Here is a 24,470-nt window from a genome sequence, read left to right as displayed (position 1 = left end):
ATAAAGTCCAGTTCAACTGTTCTTATTTTATTTCGTATTGTTGTTGTCATTGGCCATACTTCCGCTCCATATAGGGTAATATTCATCACTATGCTTTGAAAGATCCTCTTTTTGTTTTCTTTGGTTAGAGTGTTGTTCCATATCACTCCATGAAGTGCTCTTGTGGCTTGTTTTCCCCGTGCTATTTTCATTTCTATATCTTTCATACAAGTACCATCTCGGTTAATCATTGACCCTAAATACTTAAAAGCCTTACAACTCTTAATAGTCTCTTCTTCTAAACTTAAGTTCAAATCTGCAACCTCGGGTCCAATACATAAGTATTCGGTCTTGCACATATTTATCTTGAGTCCCCAAAGTTCATATTCTTCCTTTAATTTCCTTATCATATATTCCATATCCTCCCTGTCTTGTGCAAAAATGACTTGATCATCTGCGAAAAGTAGTGAATGTAATATATTCTCTTGTACTGGTATGCCCATTGTTCCGCATTTTCTATACCATCTTTTCAATGCCTGATCTATATATATGTTAAAAAGTATAGGTGAGAGACCACATCCCTGTTTGAGGCCTTTTGTTGCGGTGATTGTTTTTGTTATTTCATTACCTAACTTTATTTGCACTTGTGTTTCTTTATACAGTCTTTGTGTTATATTCACCCATTTCTCTATATACACACCCATAACGCGCATTCTTCTCATTGATTCCCATAGTTGTTTCCTGGGCACGCTATCGTATGCTTTCTCTAAGTCGATAAAGGTCATATGTGTTTCAATGTTTTTTTTCTTTGTTCTTTTCAATCACCTGTCTCATAATGAATATATTATCTAAACATGATCTGGCTTTTCGGAATCCGGCTTGTTCTTCGCTATAATAGTCCATGTGTTGTTCTAGTTTTTCTTTTATAACTGATGACAAGATTCTTGCTATTAAAGGCATTACACTGATCCCTCTGTAGTTATTTGGTGACCTTTTGTCACCTTTTTTGAAAATGGAGGACATGTATGATAAATTCCACTCATCGGGAATCTTCTCTCCTGCTTCGATTTTCGCCTCTCCACATATCGCATGATGTGGAGGAAGTAAGCCAATTTTCTGTTCTTTGCGGTGTTAATAATTTCATTGTCTTTTCTTAGCCTCTGGAGAATAGTTATATTACTTGTGTGGTGTATATATGAGACCCTCAACATATGTCGGTAGCACCACATTTCAAATGCCTCTAATCTTTTTTTGGCATCTTCTGTAAGGCTCCATACGTAAGGTTCTACTCCATAGAGGAGGACACAACACGCTATTGTATCTAAATAAATTATTTAAATGCTTAGTTGCTTCTTTTGATCTCTCCATTTTTTCCTCAAAACTCAAAAAATATCAAAACAAATCACAAAAAAAGGTCCTGTATTCACTCGCTTCCGGTCCATAATGCAACTGAAGAATAGAGTCAAAAACATTAAGTAAGGACGCAGTACCAACATGTTGCCAACATCCTTTCATCTTTCTCAAATAACTTGCAATAACACGCAACATGTTGATTTTTAGTAGAATTTCGGTAACATGTTAAATATCATTGTTGATAACATATGTTTCTAGGTGAGGACTTGCCTTAACTATTGTTTATTTTCAATTAAACCAGTTTATACAAAAGCAAGTAAAAACTTATTGTGGTTTTCATACCACATTAATTTCATTACTAATGCATATTTGGCTAATACAATCCTGGTAACTGTCAAATGTGAATTATATGTAATAATAATTTTCGACATGTCTAAAGCACTAGAATAAGTCATGACTCGATTGAAAGAAGGCTGTGAGAAAAACCATATCTCTCACGTTTTTCGATCTTCTGGCTGCGTTATGTTCTTTTGTCTTTCGTATTACCTTAAATAATTTAAACGAAACAATAATAAGACTGTACACTTCAGTTTAATTTATTTATTTAATAAATATATAATTAGCCATAATATAAAACCTCGTGGTCTGTTAAGTCTTCACATTAAAAATATTTTAATAAATAATCTTTGTCAATAAATATATACAACTTTTAAACTCTTTATACTAATTGGTAATTTTTTGAAAGTTCTTCTCTCGCGGACTTTGCTTTTGATCGGAACTGCTACTGGACTTTGACAAATTGTCATTGTCGTCTTTCTCTTGGCGTTCGTTTATCTCAGGAACCAAATGAGCTCGTTGTGCCTCTTCGAGCCAATGCGTTCTGTTTTGTTTAACGCCATCGAGTAAGGGATGGAGACTATCTGAAAGATCAGCAAAGGCCTGAAAAAAAAAGACAAAAAATATTTATACAAAAGATCGTGCGGCATTAGTGCAAGGAAGTCTATTTACTCATTGGTCAAAATAATTCAGGTAAAAATTGTAGTATAGATAGGACCGTACTTTAAAAATATTTTCAAATATACAGGGTATTAACCCGTATTAACAGGTAGTTTAAAAGATAATTACGTTTTTTCATTAATTTCATGGCAAAATTAACACACTGTAGAATTGTAGAGATTTGACATTAAAAAATGTATTTATATATTGTTCAAAAGATTTTTAATATAGTTTACTATTGTCTAAATCAGAGTTTCCCAAACTTATCTAAACCGCGACCCCTTTTTGCTAAAAAATTTGTTCGCGACCCCCCAATTTCCCCCCACTCATTTATTCAATATTATTTGACAGAAATAGCGTGCCTAATTTACAATTATCTGATGGTTTCTCAAATTTAATTTTACTTTACTGTTTAAGTTTAAATCAAAAACAATTATTTTATTTTAATACAATTATTTTAATGATTGCGATCTGTCTCACTAGTAATTAGTAGTAGGTACTTCTGCCAGAATAGCATTTACAATAAAAATAAATAATAAGAAGTCGACTGCACATTGTACACCGCGACATATTAGCTTGTGTCTACATCGCAAAACTCTTTCATGATAATCGCGAAAGCGCTCGCTACTAGATGGCACTCTGGAACGTTCTCGTAGCCTCGTTTTGGCTTTATATAAGCGGCGATGCGCAACGAAACCTCAGTTCGAATCCAAACAGCCTATGGTGGCGAACGCGGTGTTGAGTAATGAGTAAATATTTTACGACTTACGTATTCCCGTTTACGTATTTACGTATACGATAAATTATAAATTATGGATGTTTTTAAAAAGAAGTGCAGAACCATCTACGTCTGAAAGTGGCAGTAGCAGCAATAAAAAGAAAAACAGATTCTACATTGATGAATATCTTAAATATGGTTTTACCGTTATTTCCAATAAACCACAATGTGTTATTTGTGGACAAGTCTTGTCAAAAGAAAGCATGAAGCCATCAAAGTTACTTCGACATTTAAATAGCAAACATCCAGATAAAAAAGACAAGCCCGTAGAATTCTTTGAAAGAAAGCTGAACGTCCTTCACAAACAGCAAGACAGTTTTCCCTTGGCAACCACTACTAATGAAAAATCATTATTAGCAAGTTATAAAGTTGCTTATCGTGTTGCCAAAACTAGTAATCCGCACACAATTGCTGAAAATCTGATTTTTCCAGCAGCTGTTGAAATGGTACATATAATGTGTGGGGAAAGAGAGGCTGCAAAAATTAAATACAATACCTCTGTCAAATAATACTATCCAAAGAAGAATTAGTGATATGGCAGACGGTATTCAAGCGCAAGTTGTGGAAAATCTTAATAAATGCACGTACTTCTCTCTTCAAATGGACGAATCCACAGATATATCTAACTATGCCCAATTCATTACGTTTGTAAGATATGATACAAATAATGGCATTCAAGAAGATATTTTATTTTTTTCCCCATTCGAGGCCAATACCACTGGAAAATGTTTACTCGACACTTTTGTGAAACGTACAAGTAAATATGATATTGACTGGGGTAAATGTATTGCTATATGCACAGATGGCGCTAAAGATAAGATAGGACATAAATCTGGTCTTGTCGTCAAATTACAAGAAATAATGCCAATAATGCCATAATGGAGACATTGTTTTTTACACCGAGAAGCTCTTGCGTCCAAAGCTTTACCTCCTGAAATGGACTGTGTTATGAAAACCATCATTAAAGTTGTAAATTCCATTAAAGAAAAAGCTTTGCAGACCCGTATTTTTAGAAAAATTTGTGAAGACATGGGTGCTTTATTTGAAAATCTTCTCTATCACACCGAAGTAAGGTGGCTTTCAAGGGGCAACGTCTTAAAAAGAGTATTTCACTTAAGAGCAGAGCTTTTAATGTATTTGAAAGATGAGAAGTCCCCATATGAAAATCAATTTTCCGATCCTATTTGGCTTCTGAAACTAGGTTTCCTTGCTGATATTTTCGAGCAATTAAATATTTTGAACAGTAATTTATAAGGTCGCGACATTAATATAATTACCGCCACAGATAAAATTGAGGCGTTTCTAAGAAAAATCGATTTATGGTCGACCTCACTTGGCAAAAAACAACTCGATTCATTCCAGTGCCTTCAGGAAAGTATGGAAAATGTATCCAATTACAGTGCTACAAATTTTGAACAAGTTTTTGCTGACATGCATGTTACTTTGCTCAATTTAAAACAACAGCTCTGTGATTATTTCCCCGAAGAAATTCAAAACAGTTACGACAGTTGCAGATGGATACTAAATCCGTTTTTAGCCGATTCCTTTCAGCATGTTGAAATACCAATAAACATGAAAGAAAAATTTATTGAAATATCAAGTGATGGAATGTTGAAGCTCCAATTTTTTTCCCAGAACTCGGACCAATTTTGGACCGAAAAGATGCAGGAATACCCCCAGTTGGCTAGTGAAGCTGTAAAATGTTTGGTTCCATTTGTAACATCATATTTGTGTGAGTTAAGTTTCTCGTCTATGACTGCCATTAAAACAAGAGTTAGAAATCGTCTCGTACTTGAAAATGATATAATTGTGTGTGTCTCAAATACACAGCCTAGATTTGAATGATTAGTTTCACAGAAACAGGCGCATAGCTCTCATTAAGATTATAATATTTGACTTTGTTGTACTCTTTTATTTTTACGGACTTTAATATTTAGTTTTATATTTCGTCTGATAATTAATTGTTAATTTCTATTTACGGCGTTGTTAAAATAAAAATACATGATCTAACAAAGTGGTGCTTTTGTCTTATTTTGGAAATGTTCGGCGACCCCCCTAGTATCTCATGGCGACCCCCCAGGAGGTCGCGACCCCCACTTTGGGAAACACTGGTCTAAATTTATTAACATAAATTTATGAATCGGTATTTTCTGAGTTTTCTTCAATGGAACATCCTGTATTTTAGTATTCTAATAAAATGTTATTTTATGGTACTTTATTGTTTATTAAGCATTGCCTATACCTAGCTGCTTTAATTAGTTAGTCGTGATTTTTTGAACCCAACATTAATTGCAAAAAAAATTAGGCGAAATTGTATTAGGTTGGCCATGAAATATAGATCATTATAAAGTCATTAGGAGAAGTCAGTTTTAATCCCCACTGTCCACGCAAAGCAAACGTGTCTCTTTTTCGATTTGGGTACTGCACATTAGACCAAAAACATAGTTGACAAAAACTATGAAAGCTCAGTTCTATTTCATTTTCGCAAGCGGATGAAAGTAGCTACATCATGGAGCCGTTGCCAGTATCTGTCGTGAATTTTAAACAGGGTATGACTAGACTCTTAGTGTGCAAGTAAAACGTGTGGTGTAAAGTTTCGAAAACGTGCAGTGTGAGTGTTCGCAAAATTTATGACATCCGCGAAGAGACCCAGCAAGGCGAACTGAAATCGGTACAAAAAAGGAAGAGGAAGTCAAATCTTGAATAAGGATAACTGTCCATGATTTTTTTTTTGGAAAACATACCACCAACCGTCGACACCATAATGAACAGACTAAAGGATGATGAGGACCTACCAGCTTTTTCAAAAACTACATTGCGTAGGCTACTAAATGAAATGGGTTTTGGATATGGTAAAAGAGGTCGAGATTCGATAATGATGGAAAGAAAAGATATAATATCCTGAAGACACAAATACCTTAGACAAATAAAAATATTGAGGAAGAAGAATAATGTAAACCTTGTTTATACCTATGAGTTTTGGACTAACGTCGGTGCTTCAGTCAAAAAGGAATGGAGGGACACAACGATCAAGAATCCACGAGATGCCTTCATAAAAGGGCTCTCTACTGGACTGAAAGCTCCAACCCAAAAATAATCTCGGATTGTTCTTCATGCTGGAAGCGAAACTGGTTTTGTGGCATGGGCCGAATTAACTTTCCTGGCCAAGAAGGGAACCGCTGATTACCACGACGAAATGGACATGGATCTATATGAAGAATGGTTTTAGAAGACGTTCATTCCAAACTTGCCGAAAGACAAAGAAAACGTTGTCATTTGGAGCAAAAGACAAATGAAGGATTGGCTAATCGAAAAGAATATTTTCTTCGAGGAAGATTACCTGAAAAGTGAATTACTGGATACTTCGGCCGCATTTAAAGACGAGTACAAGTACAAAATTGAAACAATTGCGAAAAAATATGGCGTTATTTTGGGACTGCCGCCTTACCATTGCAAGCTGAACCCGATTGAGATGGTGTGGAGTCAAGTGAAAAGGTATGTGGCTTCAAACAACGTAGATTTTAAAGAAAAAACGTTAACACGGTTGATAAAAGAAGCTTACCAACGCATATCTAAAGAGCAGTGCCATAATTATGTGAACCACGTCAAGAAAGTAGAAGAAAAAATGTTTGCGGTGGACAATTTGCAGGAAGATATTGAACCGGTGATAATTAATATAGGAGATGATTCAGAGGATGAGGAGGATTTAGATATGGATTGCGATTAGTATTAATTAACGAAAAATATCTCAGATTTAATGCTCATTTGTTGTTTTAGTATTGTACGTACAGTACATTCCAGTTATGACCTTGTGTATTTTATGTATATATATTTATCTTGTCGTCTAGGGTAAACTACTTGCATTTTTTTGTATATATGTATATAAATATTTAAGAGGTATTAGATATTTTATGTATACAGGTATTTTTTATAGAATTAATTTGTTTTTTTGTTTATTCTCTTATTTAACTCAGTTAAATTAATGAGTTAATATTTTTGAAACGAAGCGAGTACGGTTCTGATTTTTGAGTCTATCGACAAACTACCACACACTTACCACTGTGCCCACATGAGCGGCATCGCTGCTCGCCGTAAGACCAACACTACATTCTAACTGTGGCTTCTACTATAGGTAGAATATTGTGTTTTTATTAATATTTCACACATCAAAAAGTCTAACTACTTAAAAATTTACAGCAGATATTGCTTCGCTAACTGTTGGTAACTGTAAATCGTGGTGTAATCTGTGGTTCGTAATATACCAAGGGGCATTACAGATCTGGCGCAGTACTTTCGATTGGAATCTTTGAAGTTTCTGTATGTTGGTATTACTTGATGTACCCCAGATTTGTGCTGCATATTGCCATACCGGTTTTAAAATACATTTATATATCAGAAGTTTGTTCTCCAGGCTAAGATTTGATTTTTGACTCATGTACCAATTCATTTTCCTGTAGATTAAGCTGAGTTGAAGTTGAATGTGGATGCCCCAATTAAGTTTGCTATCCAAATGGATTCCTAAGTATTTAACGACGGTATTAACTGGTAGTGGAGTGTTGTTTATAGAAACTGGTGGCGCGACACTTTTTTTAAAGTAAACGTTATTTGTGTTAATTTTAAACTGTTAACTTGAACTCGCCACAGTTTAAGCCAGCTCTCTAGTTTAAGTAGGTAATTTTGTAATACCTGGGATGCTTCAGTTGCTGTAGAATTTGAAGCCATGATAACTGTGTCATCGGCATATGTAGCGATTGTTGTATTGGTCGTCGTTGGGAGATCTGATGTGTATATTAAGTAGAGGGTGGGTCCTAGTATGCTTCCTTGTGGAACCCCGGAACAAATTGGAAACATGTTAGTGATTTCCCCACCTCTTTTGACTTGAAAGAATCGATCTGTCAGGTACGATCTTAAAAGTTAACTTATGGGATGAGGAAATATGGATTTAATTTTGGAGATAAGACCTACATGCCAAACTTTGTCGAATGCTTGTAAACTCTGCATACAAGATCAGTATATCCTGCTATCCAAATCCGCTGGCCACGGATCTGCTCAACATTTCACACGTAAGAAGATTAAAACGACCAGACCCTTTGGACTTCTAGTAAATCTGGAGAAACAGCATAGTGTCATGGTGCAGTGAAATAACAAGTTTTTATTCTGGTGTTTTCTAAATCTTTTCTTGATTTTTCTAAGTCTTTTTTTAGTCTTGTAATACTCATATGTGTGTCAGTGATGTTTATCTGTATTAAACTTTGTTTGTTAAGTTGAAGTTTAGATTAATCATATATATTTATATTATGTCTTACCTGGGTGCTCGCCACTGGGCGGCTTCCCACTATGTTATTGTACATAAATTATACATATTGCTCATTGTTTGTAATGAGACAGATTGCAATAAAACTTAGGTATTCGGATATTTTATCCAATACTAATAAATTAAGGATCATTCTCGATTATTATGTATATTTTTTTTCGAAATATTATTTTTTATTGAATATTTTCCCGACCAACCTGCTAAAATTTCACCTAATTTTTGTTGAAATTAAAGATTGTTTCAAAAAAATGCGAATCTCATAAATTAGAGCAGTTAGGTATAGGGAATGCTTAATAAATAATAAAGTATCATAAGGTAAAATTTCATTACAATACAGGGTGTACCATTTAAGAAAACTCAGCAAATACATACTCTGAGCACAAGTTTCGACCAACCCTGTATATTAAAATTAAATATTTCGCTATGTTAATAATTTTAAACAATAGTAGACTATATTAAAAATCTATTGGAAAAACAAGAATATAGACAAGAGTCCAAAAATGTAAAAATATACAGGGTGTTCCATTAAAAAAAAGATGTTTGTTCCTCCCCGTCAATATGGGTGGCCCTGTATATTTGAAAATATTTTAAGAGTATGGTCCTATCTATGCTCCAACTTTAATTTTTTTTTGTTAGGCCAAAGGGTTTAGTGAATGAACCGAATAGCTTCGAGTCATTCTATATGCAGAAGTGCATTTTAAATTTTTCCGAAACATTAGTCACTAGATTATTTTAGATATTGATAAGTAATAATCAGTCAACAAAACAGCTGGAGTTTAGGCTAATGGATTAAGTCCACGGTCAAAAGAAAAGGATAGCACACACACACGCACACAACTGGAGTTTATTATCCTTAACGGATTTCTTACTTAAATTTAAAAAATAATAATAAAAATTGTTTTTTTATTATATAAAATAACATTTATCATAAAAAAGTGTTAAAATTATTTTAATGTAAAGATTGACTAATATCAATAATTAATAATACACAAAAAATATAGAGTTGGAGATCAAAATACTTACCTCATATATTGGCAGACATATTGAATCAATAAAGTTGATCTGCATCATAGGTAATTGTTCAGCTTTTGTCCTATCCATTATGTCCTAAAAAAAAATATAGTTATATAATACTAATGGAATTAAAGACTACGTAATAAAAATACTGTAAAATTCTGCCTTTTTTATGCTTATTGTAGTATTATTTTTTGTGCCGCGGCTTGCAAAAAGTAATATTAGAGGAATAAGTTAAAAGAGAAGGCAATTACAGAACTAAAAATACCGCAAAGCATTGGGGACCAACAAAGTAGCAGTAGAACTTTCGCTTTTCGCGCCAAAACAACTATGTTCTATTGGTATTACAAAATGTCATGAACCTGACTCACTCATTTGGTGACGTCAACCTACGAATAAAACGATGAAATCAGACATTACTGAAAACATTTAATTGTCTGCAGTGCGTTCTCATAGCAAGATAGAGTCAAACTAGTTTTTGCATTAGTAAAATAGTTGAAGTTTTTCTTTTATGAGTCAATTTTAATAGGTTATAATAAATTCAGTATAAAATTAAAATAGTAAATATTTTTAGGATTCATTTTTTTTTTCAGGCATGCATATTTCCAAGTGTCGTCATCTGATAGTTCCGTCCGGTATCCGAGGCTGTATCTTCAGTTCTGTGAGCCAGTATGGATTCTTTACCCCAGGTAGGTGGCTAACCTCACCTTAGGGACCCTTCTCCTTTATTCGGGCTTGGGACCGGTAGTGTCATCCAATGAGCTACTTAATCCACCCATCAGACAACTCAGGTGGAGTTGCCGAGATGAAAACCCTGTAATGACGCTTGTAACCTGGAAATGGTCATTTTCAGGTTACAAGCGAAGCAGTAACATCTCCAGAAGATTCCAACCCCTAGTGTTGGCGAAACGTCGAGAACTAATCTCAGAAAACAACGGCCTAACAGCCCGAACAAACAGTTTAACAAAAAAGAAAACAATTATGGGAAATTATAAATAAACACAAAAAATAATCATAACCTAATAAGAATACTAAAATAGGTTGACAAAAAACCTCAATCATTTTTCAGACAAAAAAAGGAGATCAGGAATAAGGATTATACTCAAAAATCCAACATTACTTGTACCTAATGGACGAAATACTGAAAGAACTTGTTAAAAGGAAATTATATATACCACATAGGCACATGGGACGAATATATGTTTCAGGCGAGGCATTCGCAAATTGTTTAGTTATCATAATAGAAAGTAAGAAGCAATTAACATCGAAAGGCATTTTTCCAATCATTTTCGTTTTTTTTTTAATGAAATGACTTTCTTTTGACTGCTTGCGCTTCAAAAAATTATAAGGATGCTTTTAAGGAGTATAAATAAAACTTACCATTGGCGTAACGTTCAACTTTTCCCTCTCGAGATCGCCTTGCTCAAAAAATTCGGCGCTCACTAACTCCGCTATCCTCTTTTCGACTTCCCACGGTTTGGTTATGGCCGCTAAATCACAGACTGTCATTAACATACCCCTCACGGATTCCTTATGATCCTCTCTCTTCCAGTTCAGACCATCACTAGCTATCTTAAAAAAGTCAACACGTTTTCTGAAAGAAGAAACTTATTAAGCATATAATTATTTTCCTAAAATATAAATAAATATGAACAACTCGTTAAAAAATCCCAAGGTTTATTTCAGTGTTCTTGATATGTATATCTTCACGTCACATACGAAGCAAATAAACATGGAGGCTTTTTTCAAATAAAACTGAAATTGGCTAAAATTTTATTTGAATACAAATTATTCTGATTTACTATTTTCGAGAAATTTCACAAAATGATACGTGAAAAAAAAAAGAAAAAAACAATTCTTTTAATAACACAATTACATTCAAGCTTTACACAATACAACAAAAATTGTTAAAAATGTTGTTCATTTAAGTCTGACTGAACACACACTAATTCTTCTCTAGAACAAACAAACAACACTTTTTCAACATTTTCTGACTTTTTCCAAAATATGATGACCATAAATAAAAGGAACATACAAAAATATTCATCATCATCATCCAGCCTTGATTTATCACGTCCACTGCTTAATTTATCACATCCCTTAAACTCCTCCATTCTTTGCGATTTTGTGCACTTTGTTGCAAATTTTTGGTGATACGCCTGATGTCGTCAGCCCAACGTGTAGGTGGTATTCCTCTACTACGTTTGTCTGCTCTTGGCCTCCAATGTGTAATCAAAATATTACATGTTTTAATTTTGGAATTTTAAGTTGAAATTGGAATTTTAAGGTTCTCGCTTATTATTCTGTTACTCTACTCTTCTATTTAAAAAACTTATACGGAAGGAAAAAACTTCAAAATTTGTATAGCGGTACAAAAAACATTTAATTAAAACTTGTTAAAAGTGTCGTCCAAAATTTATAGATACATAACGTTTTCGATCTAGCTCAGATCATCATCAGTGCCTTCTTTTGGTACTTGTAACTATCACTAAAATTGCAGTGGAGACATCAATATATGGTTTAAATATTTAAATAATTATAATGCGACCCTAGGTCGATGACAATGTTGGTTGCAAATTTTAATACTTAAAGAGCAACATGTTTCTTTGCTCTACTTGGACACGTGGTTCTTGTCAGTTAAAACGACACAGACCAACTGGCTGAGGTGACAGGAAGTAAAATTCAGGAAGACAGCATTAACATGACGAGGTAGTAGTCGATTTTTGGGTATGATCAGAAACTAATGTAATTTTTATAAATATAAAATTTTTGTGTCGAATAGAGGGGTGAAGATTGATGATGAAGAACAAGTCACAGCACGATAAGTAAGGTACCCCAAGAAGTCAACGGGGGAAGAAAAAGGGGGGGTTGGGGGACAAATTGAGGTATTGAGGTATGTGTTAATGGGTGATTAGTGAGGAAGTAGTAAAATGTTAGATGCTACTGGGGTGGTTGGAAATGAGGGAAAACAGTAGCAAAAAAGAGAAGAAAGGAAATTTTAAGACAATTATTAAAATGATGATTTGGATTAAGGGAATAGTTGTCGGTGTATGGGATTAAAAGGTCGATTTAGGGTAGTTTGGCGGTTGACACAATTGGGGCTAGTCCTCATGTCTCTGAAAATCTCAAGGTACTCATACAAATCCAACCGTATCCAAGTGTTCCTATCTTGGATGTTGTGAATTAATTTGACACCGTCAGGGATGTTAAAATGATGATTGTTAACTTTAAGGTGATGAGAAAAAGCTGATGTATTATCTCTTTTAGAGTGTTCTGCTGGTCTATTTAACTCTAAAGATATTGGATTGTTTTTCTAGTTCTGTGTTGTTACACCATTATTAGTAATGTCAAGCAATAAATGTCACATCTTTCAAGACAGTAACTAAGCTTCTACCGATCCCTACAAATAAGTGGTTTCAGAGACTTCTTAAATTACGACGTTCTCGATGGCTCTATATAATAATTAATGCAAGACAACAAACTCACAATAAAGTGTTTAATTGACAACTAAAATTTAGCAAACGTTAAAAGGACGGACCATATATTTAGAATATTTAGAACAGTTATTAATAAAAGATAACAAAATACTTACTTAAAATAGATCGCCAAATCTGTAGCTAATATGGCATCTTCTAATACCCTGATAACTCTAGAATGCTGTTCTGGTGTTAGATTTGAAAGAAGTTGGAGAGAATTTAGAATCATTAGACATTGGTCGAAATGGTGGTGTTCCATGGTAGAGGTGGAATATAGCTGGGCTATAGGCGAATGAATCCTAAAATGATATATTGATTATAACAGAGACATAAAACAAGTGAAAATTATAAGAATTTTTTTGCCGATACATTTTTAACGTCTTTCTAAAACGTTACTACTTATTACATATTTATATTGTAACTGCGAAATATATAAATACTATTTAAATGGGACCAATACTATTTAAAAGCGACAAATAAAGGTTAAAGTACGTTTATTGACGTTTCAATTTCCACTTCGGAAATGGTTCTCAAAATGCGAAATATATGATACACAAGTAAAAGATCAAACATATTATTTTATATCGCTAAAGAACAAAAGAAAATACACAAAAAATTACTGTTTTTTCGTTATTTTAATAATGCTATTTGATATAAAATATTTTGATATTAAAAACTACTACTAAAAATAGATTATAACTTACTTCATTTGAAAGGAATTATTTGTTCCCCGATGGTCTAAATCATGACAGAGACAAGCGATCATCAACGCAAGGCATTCAATGGATCCCAAATATTCCCACCACCTTGTTGCCTAAAACATAATAGCAAATAATTATTATCCTACAAACTGACACCGTTCCCCACGAAAAGATTCTTTTTCGTTAATTATGAGTATTCTTTTGATTATAATTACTTAGTTAATAATTCACAACTGATCCGGATTGAAGATCCTGATCCTCACACTGGCCGGCAGCATCGGGTTCTCGAAATTATTGCGACCCGGCTCTCTTACGATCCCGATCGAATGTGATCCAAGGACCGTGTCCCTCTCCTTCCGTAGAAGAATAATAATTTTAAAATAACTGGTTTTGTGTGCGAACAATTTGTATATCCAAAAATTTTATTTTTATTACTCTTTTTTGTTGTTGTTTTATTAAGTTTTATTACTATTTTTATCTTACTATTATAGACAGTAACGGTGAGGTCAAAAATCTCCCAAACCTAAAATTCGTTAAGGTCCAACTGATCCGAGACCTCGGCTCTCTTAACCGATCCAGTCCCGTTCATCCGGGTCTTCAAAAAGACCTCTATTTCCCATGTCGTCAATAAATTTAATAGTTGTTTTTACTAACACATTAAGTAAAATCTCGTAGTGGCTTTGTACTTTTTGTTTTCTTTACCGCAGTCAGATTTTCTCTTCTTCTTATTTATTATTCTACAAGAACATTGGGACCACTCGTATGATATTTACTTTGTCTACCTTGGAATAGAGGCATGGGCGCTTTCTGACGCTTCTTTAAAAAAGCTTGAAGTCTTTAAGATGTGGTGTTATACGCGCATCTTAAGAATTTCATGGGTGTACCGGACGAATAATGTTGAGGTTATACGTAGAATGGGAAAGCGGAAAACAGGGAGCAGAGACAGGCTTGTTACAACTCATTCTTCAGGCATGAGTGTATGGACAAAGGGGACCAAGGAGCAGAATAATTTCTTGGCTCCAGAACCTGAGAAAATAGTTCAACAAATTTAGAACCAAACTATTCTCAATGCCTCCCAGCAAGATAAGAATAGTTATGTTAACCTCAACGTCCGGAACGGATAGGCACCGTTAGAAGAATCTTTCTTTCTTTGTTTAGATATTGTAAAAACGGCTTGTTTCGTCACTTTGTCCTTCCACAATATCCTTAACATTCTGCGCTATGCCCATATCTCGAAATCCACAATTCTTTTAAACATTGTTTGAGTGAGAGTCCACGCTTGCATTTCATACAATAGAATACTGACGACATAACAGTGTAATAAACGTATTCTTAAGGGAATTCTTAATGCTCTATTGGTTCATATGTTTTACATCTTAAATGATCTGATTTGCTCTATTCTGCTTTTGATTTCCTAGGATGTCTCATTTTCATTCATCCAAGAGCCCAATATTCGTATGGCTGTACTTTGTCTTTTACTATTTAATATTTACACTGAGGATATTCTCAAAGATCCCAATTATAACGGCGATATTTTGACGTCAGTCAAACGTTCGAAGAAGCTACCAGTCTAGTGTAGATCATTCCACACTGGTCCAATCATGCTATGCGAACGATAAATCAGGTGTTCCAGATTACCAGGTAACGACGTTAACGGAAATTAAATGGTAGATAGTTAGTCTACCAAATATATTCGTAGCGTGAAGTAAATAAACGTTATAAATTAAAATAAGTGTTAGAAGCTTATAAATAAAAAATAAAATATCGTCACAATAGTTTAAAATGTTCACTCTAGAATACATTTTACACTGTTTCTAGGGTTATTTAAAATAATTTTAATTAATCTCAAAATCAACTTACGTGCAATATTGAATACATCATCTGACCTACGTTGAAGGCGTGCCTCCAGTTATGGTAAGTAACATCTCGGTAGTTTTTCTTAACTGACAATAGCCATCTACATAATACATCAAAATCTATGTGGAACGTTTCTACCAAACTAAGATCCAAGAACATGCGTAAACAGGCCTAGACAAAATATATAGGTTGAGTTAAGTGCTGAATTTTAACGAAACTATAGTTAAATAAGTTACGAAAGCCAAATGAAAAGTTCTCGATTTTTCCCATAGATGGTACTGATATAAAAGAAATTACTGTTGTGTGTCGACAGACTTATTGTAAAAGCGACTACCAAGTAAATTTAATTACACAAATTCTATTGTTCCTGTTGTCGTTGTGTATTATCGAAGTTTTAAGGAATATACCTCTTCATTATCAACAGCGAAAACTGGGCGTAGCCTAGAACTCGGAAGCCGAGCAAGCAATACAGATCGACGATAAGTCACTAGAGATAACAGGGGAATACAACACCTTACACTGGCCTGCATTATTCGGGGTAGGATTTCATGTGGGAGGTCTTTTACCCAGGACTCCCACATGACAAACACTTTGCTGATAAGAGAGCCTCTATAGTGCATCAAGTGGATGGTCTGGAGCATTGGAGCGAGGTGGAGTGATTCTTGTTTATGCGAGTTACTCCTCCTCGCTCCAATGAATAGTATCACTCTGTCATACTTAAGAGATGTGCAAGTCTCTCAGGCTGGGTTAAATTATTGCTTGCAGTTTTTTAAATGAATTTCACTTTATTTTGTTGGCTACTTAGGTGTTCTAAAAAAATTACAACAACCTTTTCAACTTCTTTAGGGTACAACAAACGCTAATTATGATAAGATTACAACCGGGTACAGAGTTCGTTTTACTTCCATCTTCTTCTATTTAAGGCGATCGTTTTAAATTTGTTGATATGTTATTTCACAGTCGGTGTGACGTCACTCTTCAAAAACCACTTTTTGTGGAGTTTTTCATCATTTCACACACTGATACTTTCCCTTACACTTCCCTCACTAATACTTTCTTGGCAAATATATGTGGGTCCTTTCAGAAGATATGTTCCAACCAGCATGATTATATAACTCCATCACCACTCTACTATTTCTTCTTCTTCACATATCGTTTTGTATTTGGTACCACCATATACCGGGTGTGTCAAAAGAACCGGGACAAATATTCCGCGAAATTTACATCGGATCGAAAAACATTTGGAACAAATGGAACCCCCCTTTTTTCCTCATAAAAAAATAATTCACTTCTATTTAAAATATTTTTTCGAATTGTTGATAGATGGCGTTACAATCGAAACAATTATTTATCCTGATACGTCGAGAAAATATTGGAAACGGTCTAATATCTCGAGAAATATACTTCTAAATAAAAAACCAAAAAGCTAATTTTTAATATTTTTCAAAAATCTATCTAATGACACCAAACACGACCCTCCAACTTCACCTCCTGTGGGTAATTTGTGAGAACTTTGAAATCTTAAATAGAAAAAGCCATTTTTTATAGCATCAAATTTTTTTTTCATTCTTGATAGATGCCACTATAATCGCAGAAAAACAAATAAGAGTTAGAATACCAACAGTACCTATCAAAAATCTACAAACTAACTTTTATGGCACTGACTACAGTTTTTGACGTAGAATCTGAAATAAAAAAATGGGGTGTCTATTTTGACCGTAGCGCCACGGTCCATCTAAGGGGATAAAGGCGAGGGCAGATGTAGGAGTGGTGTTTGGTAACATTCAATAAATTTTTAAAAAATATAGATCTGTTTTTTGATAAAGCAAAAAGTAAAAATTCGAAGATTTCTACTATTTGTTCGAAACCAAAATTCAGATTCTTACCCAAATCTATGCCTCCTACGATATACAAAGCAAACCGACGATGAATATATCGACATGGGGAATCTAAAATTGCATTTCACATCATATCGATTCATCTAAGTAAGAAACTTCATCTGAGAACCTTTCATGAACTCTAAATACAAGTAAATAAAGATAGTTAAGATTTGATTTCACGTATAGTGCTTCTACAATTCGCTTATACGTATTTCGTCCTTTTTAGGACTCATTAGAGCCTCTCATTAGGAAGTCCTTTGAACGTCCTCCATAAGTAGGTCATTTTTAAGGATATATTTTTGGTCTGTGTACGGACTTATTAACTTTATTAACGTTTCCAATTCATTTAAACAGTTTCAGAGCTTATTTTTATATTAATGTTCAAAACCATTTATGAAACTGAATAGAAAAAGCATTATAACTAATATATTTTAGGACTTACAGTCAAAGTTTCATCATCACTCATGCGAATGTCATCAAAGGCGAAGTCCAGAAGTCTAAACTTAACATTCGATGGTACCCGTAAATCCTGGAACAGAAAATATGCATTAAACACATTATTTCAGACAATAAGCTAAAAATTATAAATATTATATTAGATACAGATTTTGAAATGGCGTTTGATAGGCTCAAACACGATAGGCTGTTTGAATACCTAATGATCGGAATCAGACACGGTTATTTGTTGTCACCAACTTTGTTTAAAGTATATACAGAAATAAAATTTAACGAAGGCTTGGAAGGACCATGTGGAGTTCGAATTAGAGGAGAAACTATCAAAAACATTGGATATCCGAATGATACACCGATCATGGCTGAAAGTATCAAAGATCTTCAATTCCTTATAGACTAAGTTACTAGAAAATGCTCCAATAATAGAGTCCGTATAAACAAATCAACGACAAAGCTTAGTTAGCTAACCATTTTAAATCTTGGTCGGCTTTAAAAACTTATATACAAATGGCAAGTGAAGCATTTGTGCAGCAATAAAAAGTTAGAAGCCTTTCAGATGTGGTCGTATCGTCGAATTATCAATATATCCTGTCAAGAAGGTGAATTGACGGAAATATTAAAAAAGAGAAAAGTTAAATACTTTGGGTATATAATGTGAAATAGCAGATACTTTATACTGCAGTTAATATTCAATACAAGGATAAAGGGAAATAGTGTAATAATTGGTACGAGGAAATACTCGTGGTTCCGAAATTTGCATTCATGGACTAGCCCATCAAGCGATGAATTAATACCTGTAGCACAAGATCAAGAAACATATCGGGAAATTGTGATGGAGGCTAAACAGATAAATCTGGGCATGGTATTGAATAAAGAAGATATCAGGAACAATAACTCAATATATTCAATATTGTTCGGAAGCTATTTTATTCTGGCATTTTATTATTATTTACTATTTTTGTAATACCGAGTTCTACAGTTGATTCTACAAGGCAAGATTGAGGGTAAGAGCCCTGGACGTAGACGTATATCCTGGTTGGCCAACCTTAGGAAATGGACTGGTCTGACGTCAACTATCTATTTAGAACTGCTGTGAATAGAATAAGATGGGTCAATGTGGTCGCCAACATCTCTAGAAGATAGGCACATTTAGAAGAATAATGGAAATTTCAATTTCAATTGAAAATATGTTTATTTTGGCGTTTGTAGTAGGAGTTGATTGTCAATATTAAAAGAACAAACCAATAAAGAGAAAATACCACTATCAGTAAGTCAATAACATATCAAAAATACATCTTTTCCCTCATAATTCACAAGGTGAGCTGCTCACATGCCTGAAGAGAAAAGTATTTGATCAATGCCTCCTCCCAGTGTTGACATATGAAGCAGGTTTCGAAATTTCTTAAATGCCATCATTATATTTCTTGAAGGAAGGAGTGATGATCATTAGCAATTACGTGACTTAGACTGGCAATGTGATTTGAAATTTCTAGCAGATTTCACTCGTAAACTGAGCACATTGAATTTGGAACTGTAAGGCAAGAACAAAACATTATCAGAAATGATAAGTTCTATTGCATTATTCAAACTTCAAGCAGTATCTATATATATTGTTGATAGTTGATATTGTAAAGAGAAAGTTTCTATGATTTACGAACATTAAATATCACATGCAAAAACACCCTGCCTATGTTTTCAAGCCACAGAAGTATACAGCAGAAATTCAGTCAGTGGTATCAGGCTTTGAAATCCGTTTTAGAGATTTCAATAAAATTGAAAAGTTGGTCGAATTTATCAATTATTCATTGGATGATACTATTCATGACAGCTTTGAAATATCCAAACAATTTGCAGAGATATTCCAAATGGACCAACTTTTTCTTGAACATGAAATAACTGCTATGCGGTGCGATGTATTTTTGACATCGAGGTCAGGTTCCCATCTAGATTTCTGGCCATTGGTGTGCAATGACAAATATCCAAATTTAAAAAAATGAGCTGAACAACTGCAACCATGTTGTTTTGGTTCAAACTATTTATGAGAATCAGCGTTTTCATATTAAAAACAAACAAACAGTAAACAGTGTTCCAGCTTGACTAATGCTCATACGTTGGATTCTTTAAGGTTGGCCATTAGTTGGAAAAATAAATAAATAAGAATTACTACTTTTGTTTTATTTACCTATTACTAATGCATACTGACGAGCAATAAAACTAATCCATCCAGAATTTTAGCGTTCAAAGCCGAATCGGTTTTACTCACTTCAAAATTCTTTAAGATCTCGAAAGCTGGTAAAATGGACTATAAACGATGGGAATTTTTTTTTTTTGAAGGATGTTTGGAAGGTTGCAATTGTTAACGATAAGGACTTTTATATGATTTAACAACGTCAAGTCAACAATGTCATATATAGTAAATTGTTCCTAATACCAGGGTGAAATATACCTTCGAAGAAACTTTCAGATCTTCAATTTATTTTCATTCTAATTTTTGCATATAATACACTGCATGTAACTGCTCACATCTTTCCACATTTTCTACACTGTTCCATAAAATTACAATATTATTTGAGAAGAGTTTGTGTAACAGGATTGTCACAAAATAATAGCTAGAACCGTAGAAGAAATATCAATTAACGGTTTATATTATTAATTATTACAGTAGATTTTCACGAGATGCTTCTAATAAGCCTTCATATATCCTTATGCTGTATATTTTCACTATAAGATCAATTATACCCAACAAGTGCTTAATGGGATTCATGTTCGGACGCCTCGCTGGCCAAACCATACCTTCAAATTGGCATTCCTGTATAACTTAACAGATAACCCAAGTAATATAAGACTTGTCGTTATTATGCATTAATACAAATACAGAGCCAGTACGTATTCAGCTTGTTATCATTTTGGGCGTGAAGCTTAGCATAGGTTAGCCTAGATGGCTATAAGCTTGTGTGATTGTCTGGACTTGCTAGGGCCAAACTATCACAGATCCACTACATCGGTAGACTTTTTTAATGACAAGAGGTAGATATCGTTTATCAGGACCTGTATACGTACGAACATGTCCATCAAAACGGGTTAAACAAAACCTATACTCATCCATGAAAAGTGCAGGTCCCTATACCCTAACTGAAGGACAACAAAACAAAAGGATCTGCCATTTTATTCTTCATCAGTGTCAGATATTGTGTAACCGTGCACGTTGTTTTCTTCCAGGTTACATCTTACCCTCTACTTTACCTTGACAAATGAGCTTTGATATGGGATATTGAACTTCTCAATAAGTATCTATAATAACTGTTCTATATTTGGATATTCAAAATTGTGTCTCAGTTTCTGCTCTTCTCAATACCTTTTCGTTGGTCAAATCCTCCTTCCATAATTTTTTTTGGTATTCTCCAGAGCATTAACATCTCGAACATCTAATGCGGTTGAATTTTCTAACTTAAGTTGGCTGGTAACTTTGGCTTGACCCATGGAAAATCCATAATTATTGACTTTTGTCATTTAATTTTAAGTTTATTTAACATTTTAATATGAGTGAGTAAGCCTGGTATGGCACTGTTTGCTCATATTAACGTTTATAAACTGTTTTTTACTGTATCTTTAATTTGCCCGAGTTTTTAATTTGAATTTTGCCATTCATCGAGCCAGTCATTTCACACATATTGCTTTAAGAACATAGGGAGGCGTAGAATGTCATGGTTGCGCAACCTGAGAGAGTGGTACGGATGTACATCAAATGATTTTTTCAGAGCAGCTGTCTCAAAAGTCCGAATAGCTATGATGATTGCCGACCTCCGCCGCGGAGACGGCACTCGAAGAAGAAGAAACTTTAATAAAACTTTTAAGTCATTAGGGGCACATTTTAATATAGTTTCTGAATCCGCACTAGTCTCTGCACTAAGCGCACTTGAGTCTGCATCTTAATTTCCGCTAATGCCCACGGAGGAAAGGAATCCAAATAAGGTTAATTATTTTATCATTTTGTTGAGATAAGTGAAGCTTCAACTTGAATTGGATGAGTTGGATATATCCTTTGTACCGATGTTATTGAACTAAGCGAATCAGAAAAAAAATCACTACTCTAGTTATGTTATTATCGTTAGAAAACTTAAGTGAATAAGAGAGCGAATAGTTCGGCTGTATATATACTGCAAGGGGGGAAAGTCGAAATAAGTGCTTATTTCGCCAATTATACCACCAACTCCTTCATTGGTCTTCCAAGTGTCTGTAAATATATGACAGAAGTTTTGGTAGGGTTCAGATATATTTGACAAATATGCTTTAATGAGCGACAGTGTTTCTGCTGTAATGGAATATTGATGGGCCAAGGAGGTGGATCATTGAAGAGGTTGGAGTCGAAAAAACTCGGAAAGTCAAAATTAAGTTCACGCAAATATGTTCTGACTCTCTCGTAATACGATTTTCTCAAATTAGCTTTTTGTACGATGTATTTTCTAGTTGTAAGTAATTTGAACCAGCATTCGTTCATGATTATGCTAGTGATTAAGCTAGTCATACTGTTTGCGAATTGATGTCGTTGTAATTTTCGTAGACGTTGATTTTGTCAGCTTATTTTTAAGACATTTTTTCACGTTGGTTTAGGAACTCACTAGATATTTCTAACGGTAACTTAAGATGTGTGAAAAATAGGCAACAAGATTGTTATGAATTTATTTGGTTAAAATATCTGACTTAAATCTGTTTGTACAGCGTCTTTCTCAAAAAAAGTTATAGCTCCAAAATGTGTTCTGTTAATTTTTTGGACCACTCCTTCCCATTTGTTTCTGTTTAGTGCTATTAATGGCTATTAAATTTTAGTTTTTTTATGTCTAGGTCTTTCCTTTAGTAGTCAACTAACCATTTTTGTTTTCAACATTCCTTTTGCAATTCCACAATCATTCTTCTTTGGTTTTACATGCCCTGCCAACCTCTCAGGTATCTACAATATATAAATTTTTTCATAAAAAACTTAATTTCTTTTTATAAATAACTTATGAATAACTTGCAATAATAATGAATCTCAAGCATAAGCTTTGGTTTGTCCCTAATAATCGCTCAAATCATTAAAAATATATTTTGTATTTATACTTAAAACATTTACAGTAATTTTTACAATACATACGTTTTTAGACACGACCGAAAGTTTCCTTAAGTGGTCAGGATCCCCGAAGTAATGTTTATTATGCTGCAAGAGATTTGACTATCTTAGAATTGATTTTTATGAGATAATGATGACAAGCTAACTTAAAACAGAAAACAAACATTTCATAGCGTTGTAATTGTCGTACTATAGCGAAAACGATAGGGTTATTGCTATTTATATAAAAGCGTTTTACCAAAAAATATGATCGTATTGGGAAATAGAAATTTGAATTTGTTTGTTTAAGGTGCTAAAACTAAAAAACTAGTAGTAATTTATTGTACAGTGAAATGCTAGTAAGGTAGCATATCGATGAGGTGTAATGTTTGATAATATATCTAATGAATCATTTATAAAAAATAATGTTAAGGGTTTTTTTCTACTACATAAAATTCAGAAAAAGCAGGCGAATGGTGCACGATAGTTATATCAAATGCAGAATATGGTACAACAATCAGATGATCAAGAGAACTTTCCTGAATTCTTTTACGTTTCGTGAAAGAATACTGTACAAAAATTCACTTTTCTGAAACACAAATTTAAGTTCAACTACATTTATTACTTGACATTTTCCATATATACAAAAAATAGTAACATTGAAAATATAAATAAAAATAATTCATATAGACTGTGACAATATATGCTAAAATCTATAAATGCGATATAGAGCTTCACCAGATTCTGCATTTGCTATAATTTTACCCGGTTTCCTAAGATACGATAATTCGACACTTAACTAATGGACCAATGATTTTAATATTGATGATATAAACTCAGTGTGGATTTTTCTATAACACATATCGGATAAAAAATGTAAACAAAAGAAGACTGTATGATAAATAATTTATGCATACAGTGTGCGTTTAAAACCCCTTCCTTCAACTATTTTATGAACCAGAAAACTTAAATAAATACATGTTTTCATAATTTAAAAATTAAATTAAAAACTCAGGACTCAGTATGTCCCTATATTTTTGTCGCTTCGTAAAATAGCAGCACTTCAATATTCGGCATGTAACCAACCATTTGCAAGTTGTTGTCTTAAGTATGCTACTAGATTTTTGTGCAATTCTCTTATACAGTGACAAAACGACGGCAGTCCAAGTGAATGCATTTTGACTGTCTGGGTTTGATTGATAGTTAGCTTTTTTATCATGATTATTCTTCGTTTTTAAATAAAATATATGCAATCGTAGGTTTATTTCAGCTACTAATAGTCAGTGGTAGGAATTATTATGCTTCCTACAATGATTTTGTCAAAATTATTCCGACTCAGTGAATCGACTATATCACAAGGCATGTATTGTTATTTAAGAAAGGTAGATGCAATGATATTTTTAATTAATGTCAACAGCAAAAACAAAGAAATCTAACAAAATGAGAAAAACTGGAAAAATAAATGTTGGAATGTCTTCTATAAAAGCTGAACACTAAGTTATTAGAGGTAGTCCTTAATTTTTTCAAACTGTCGCCAATTTAAAACGACGCAACAAAATAATGTATTACTTTTTTTTAATAAT

The 24,470-nt window shown here is 33.6% G+C and overlaps 1 protein-coding gene across 15 annotated transcripts in view; it reads right to left on the bottom strand.

Annotated features, from left to right (window-relative positions):
- Positions 1-1,917: 1,917 nt before the first annotated feature.
- The window catches only part of Pde11 (Phosphodiesterase 11), a 252,073-nt gene continuing 229,520 nt past the window's right edge, over positions 1,918-24,470 (bottom strand). For 12 of the 15 annotated variants that reach the window (XM_072542051.1, XM_072542061.1, XM_072542068.1 and 9 more), the window contains 9 exons: positions 22,933-22,995; positions 22,669-22,749; positions 17,791-17,877; positions 15,472-15,639; positions 13,615-13,724; positions 13,027-13,209; positions 10,815-11,028; positions 9,444-9,527; positions 1,918-2,271 (listed from right to left, as the gene is read on the bottom strand). In XM_072542051.1, coding sequence (XP_072398152.1) covers positions 2,056-2,271; positions 9,444-9,527; positions 10,815-11,028; positions 13,027-13,209; positions 13,615-13,724; positions 15,472-15,639; positions 17,791-17,877; positions 22,669-22,749; positions 22,933-22,995 — 1,206 coding nt within the window. In that variant the 3' untranslated portion in view covers positions 1,918-2,055. The remainder of the gene's footprint in view (positions 2,272-9,443; positions 9,528-10,814; positions 11,029-13,026; positions 13,210-13,614; positions 13,725-15,471; positions 15,640-17,790; positions 17,878-22,668; positions 22,750-22,932; positions 22,996-24,470) is intronic. The other 3 variants (XM_072542042.1, XM_072542038.1, XM_072542045.1) reach the window with 3 other exon arrangements.

The sequence above is a fragment of the Diabrotica undecimpunctata genome, chromosome 1, assembly GCF_040954645.1.
Source record: "Diabrotica undecimpunctata isolate CICGRU chromosome 1, icDiaUnde3, whole genome shotgun sequence".
Lineage (NCBI taxonomy): Eukaryota > Metazoa > Arthropoda > Insecta > Coleoptera > Chrysomelidae > Diabrotica > Diabrotica undecimpunctata.
Note: the sequence above shows the minus strand (reverse complement) of the source record. Positions and strands in the feature narration are given on the sequence as shown.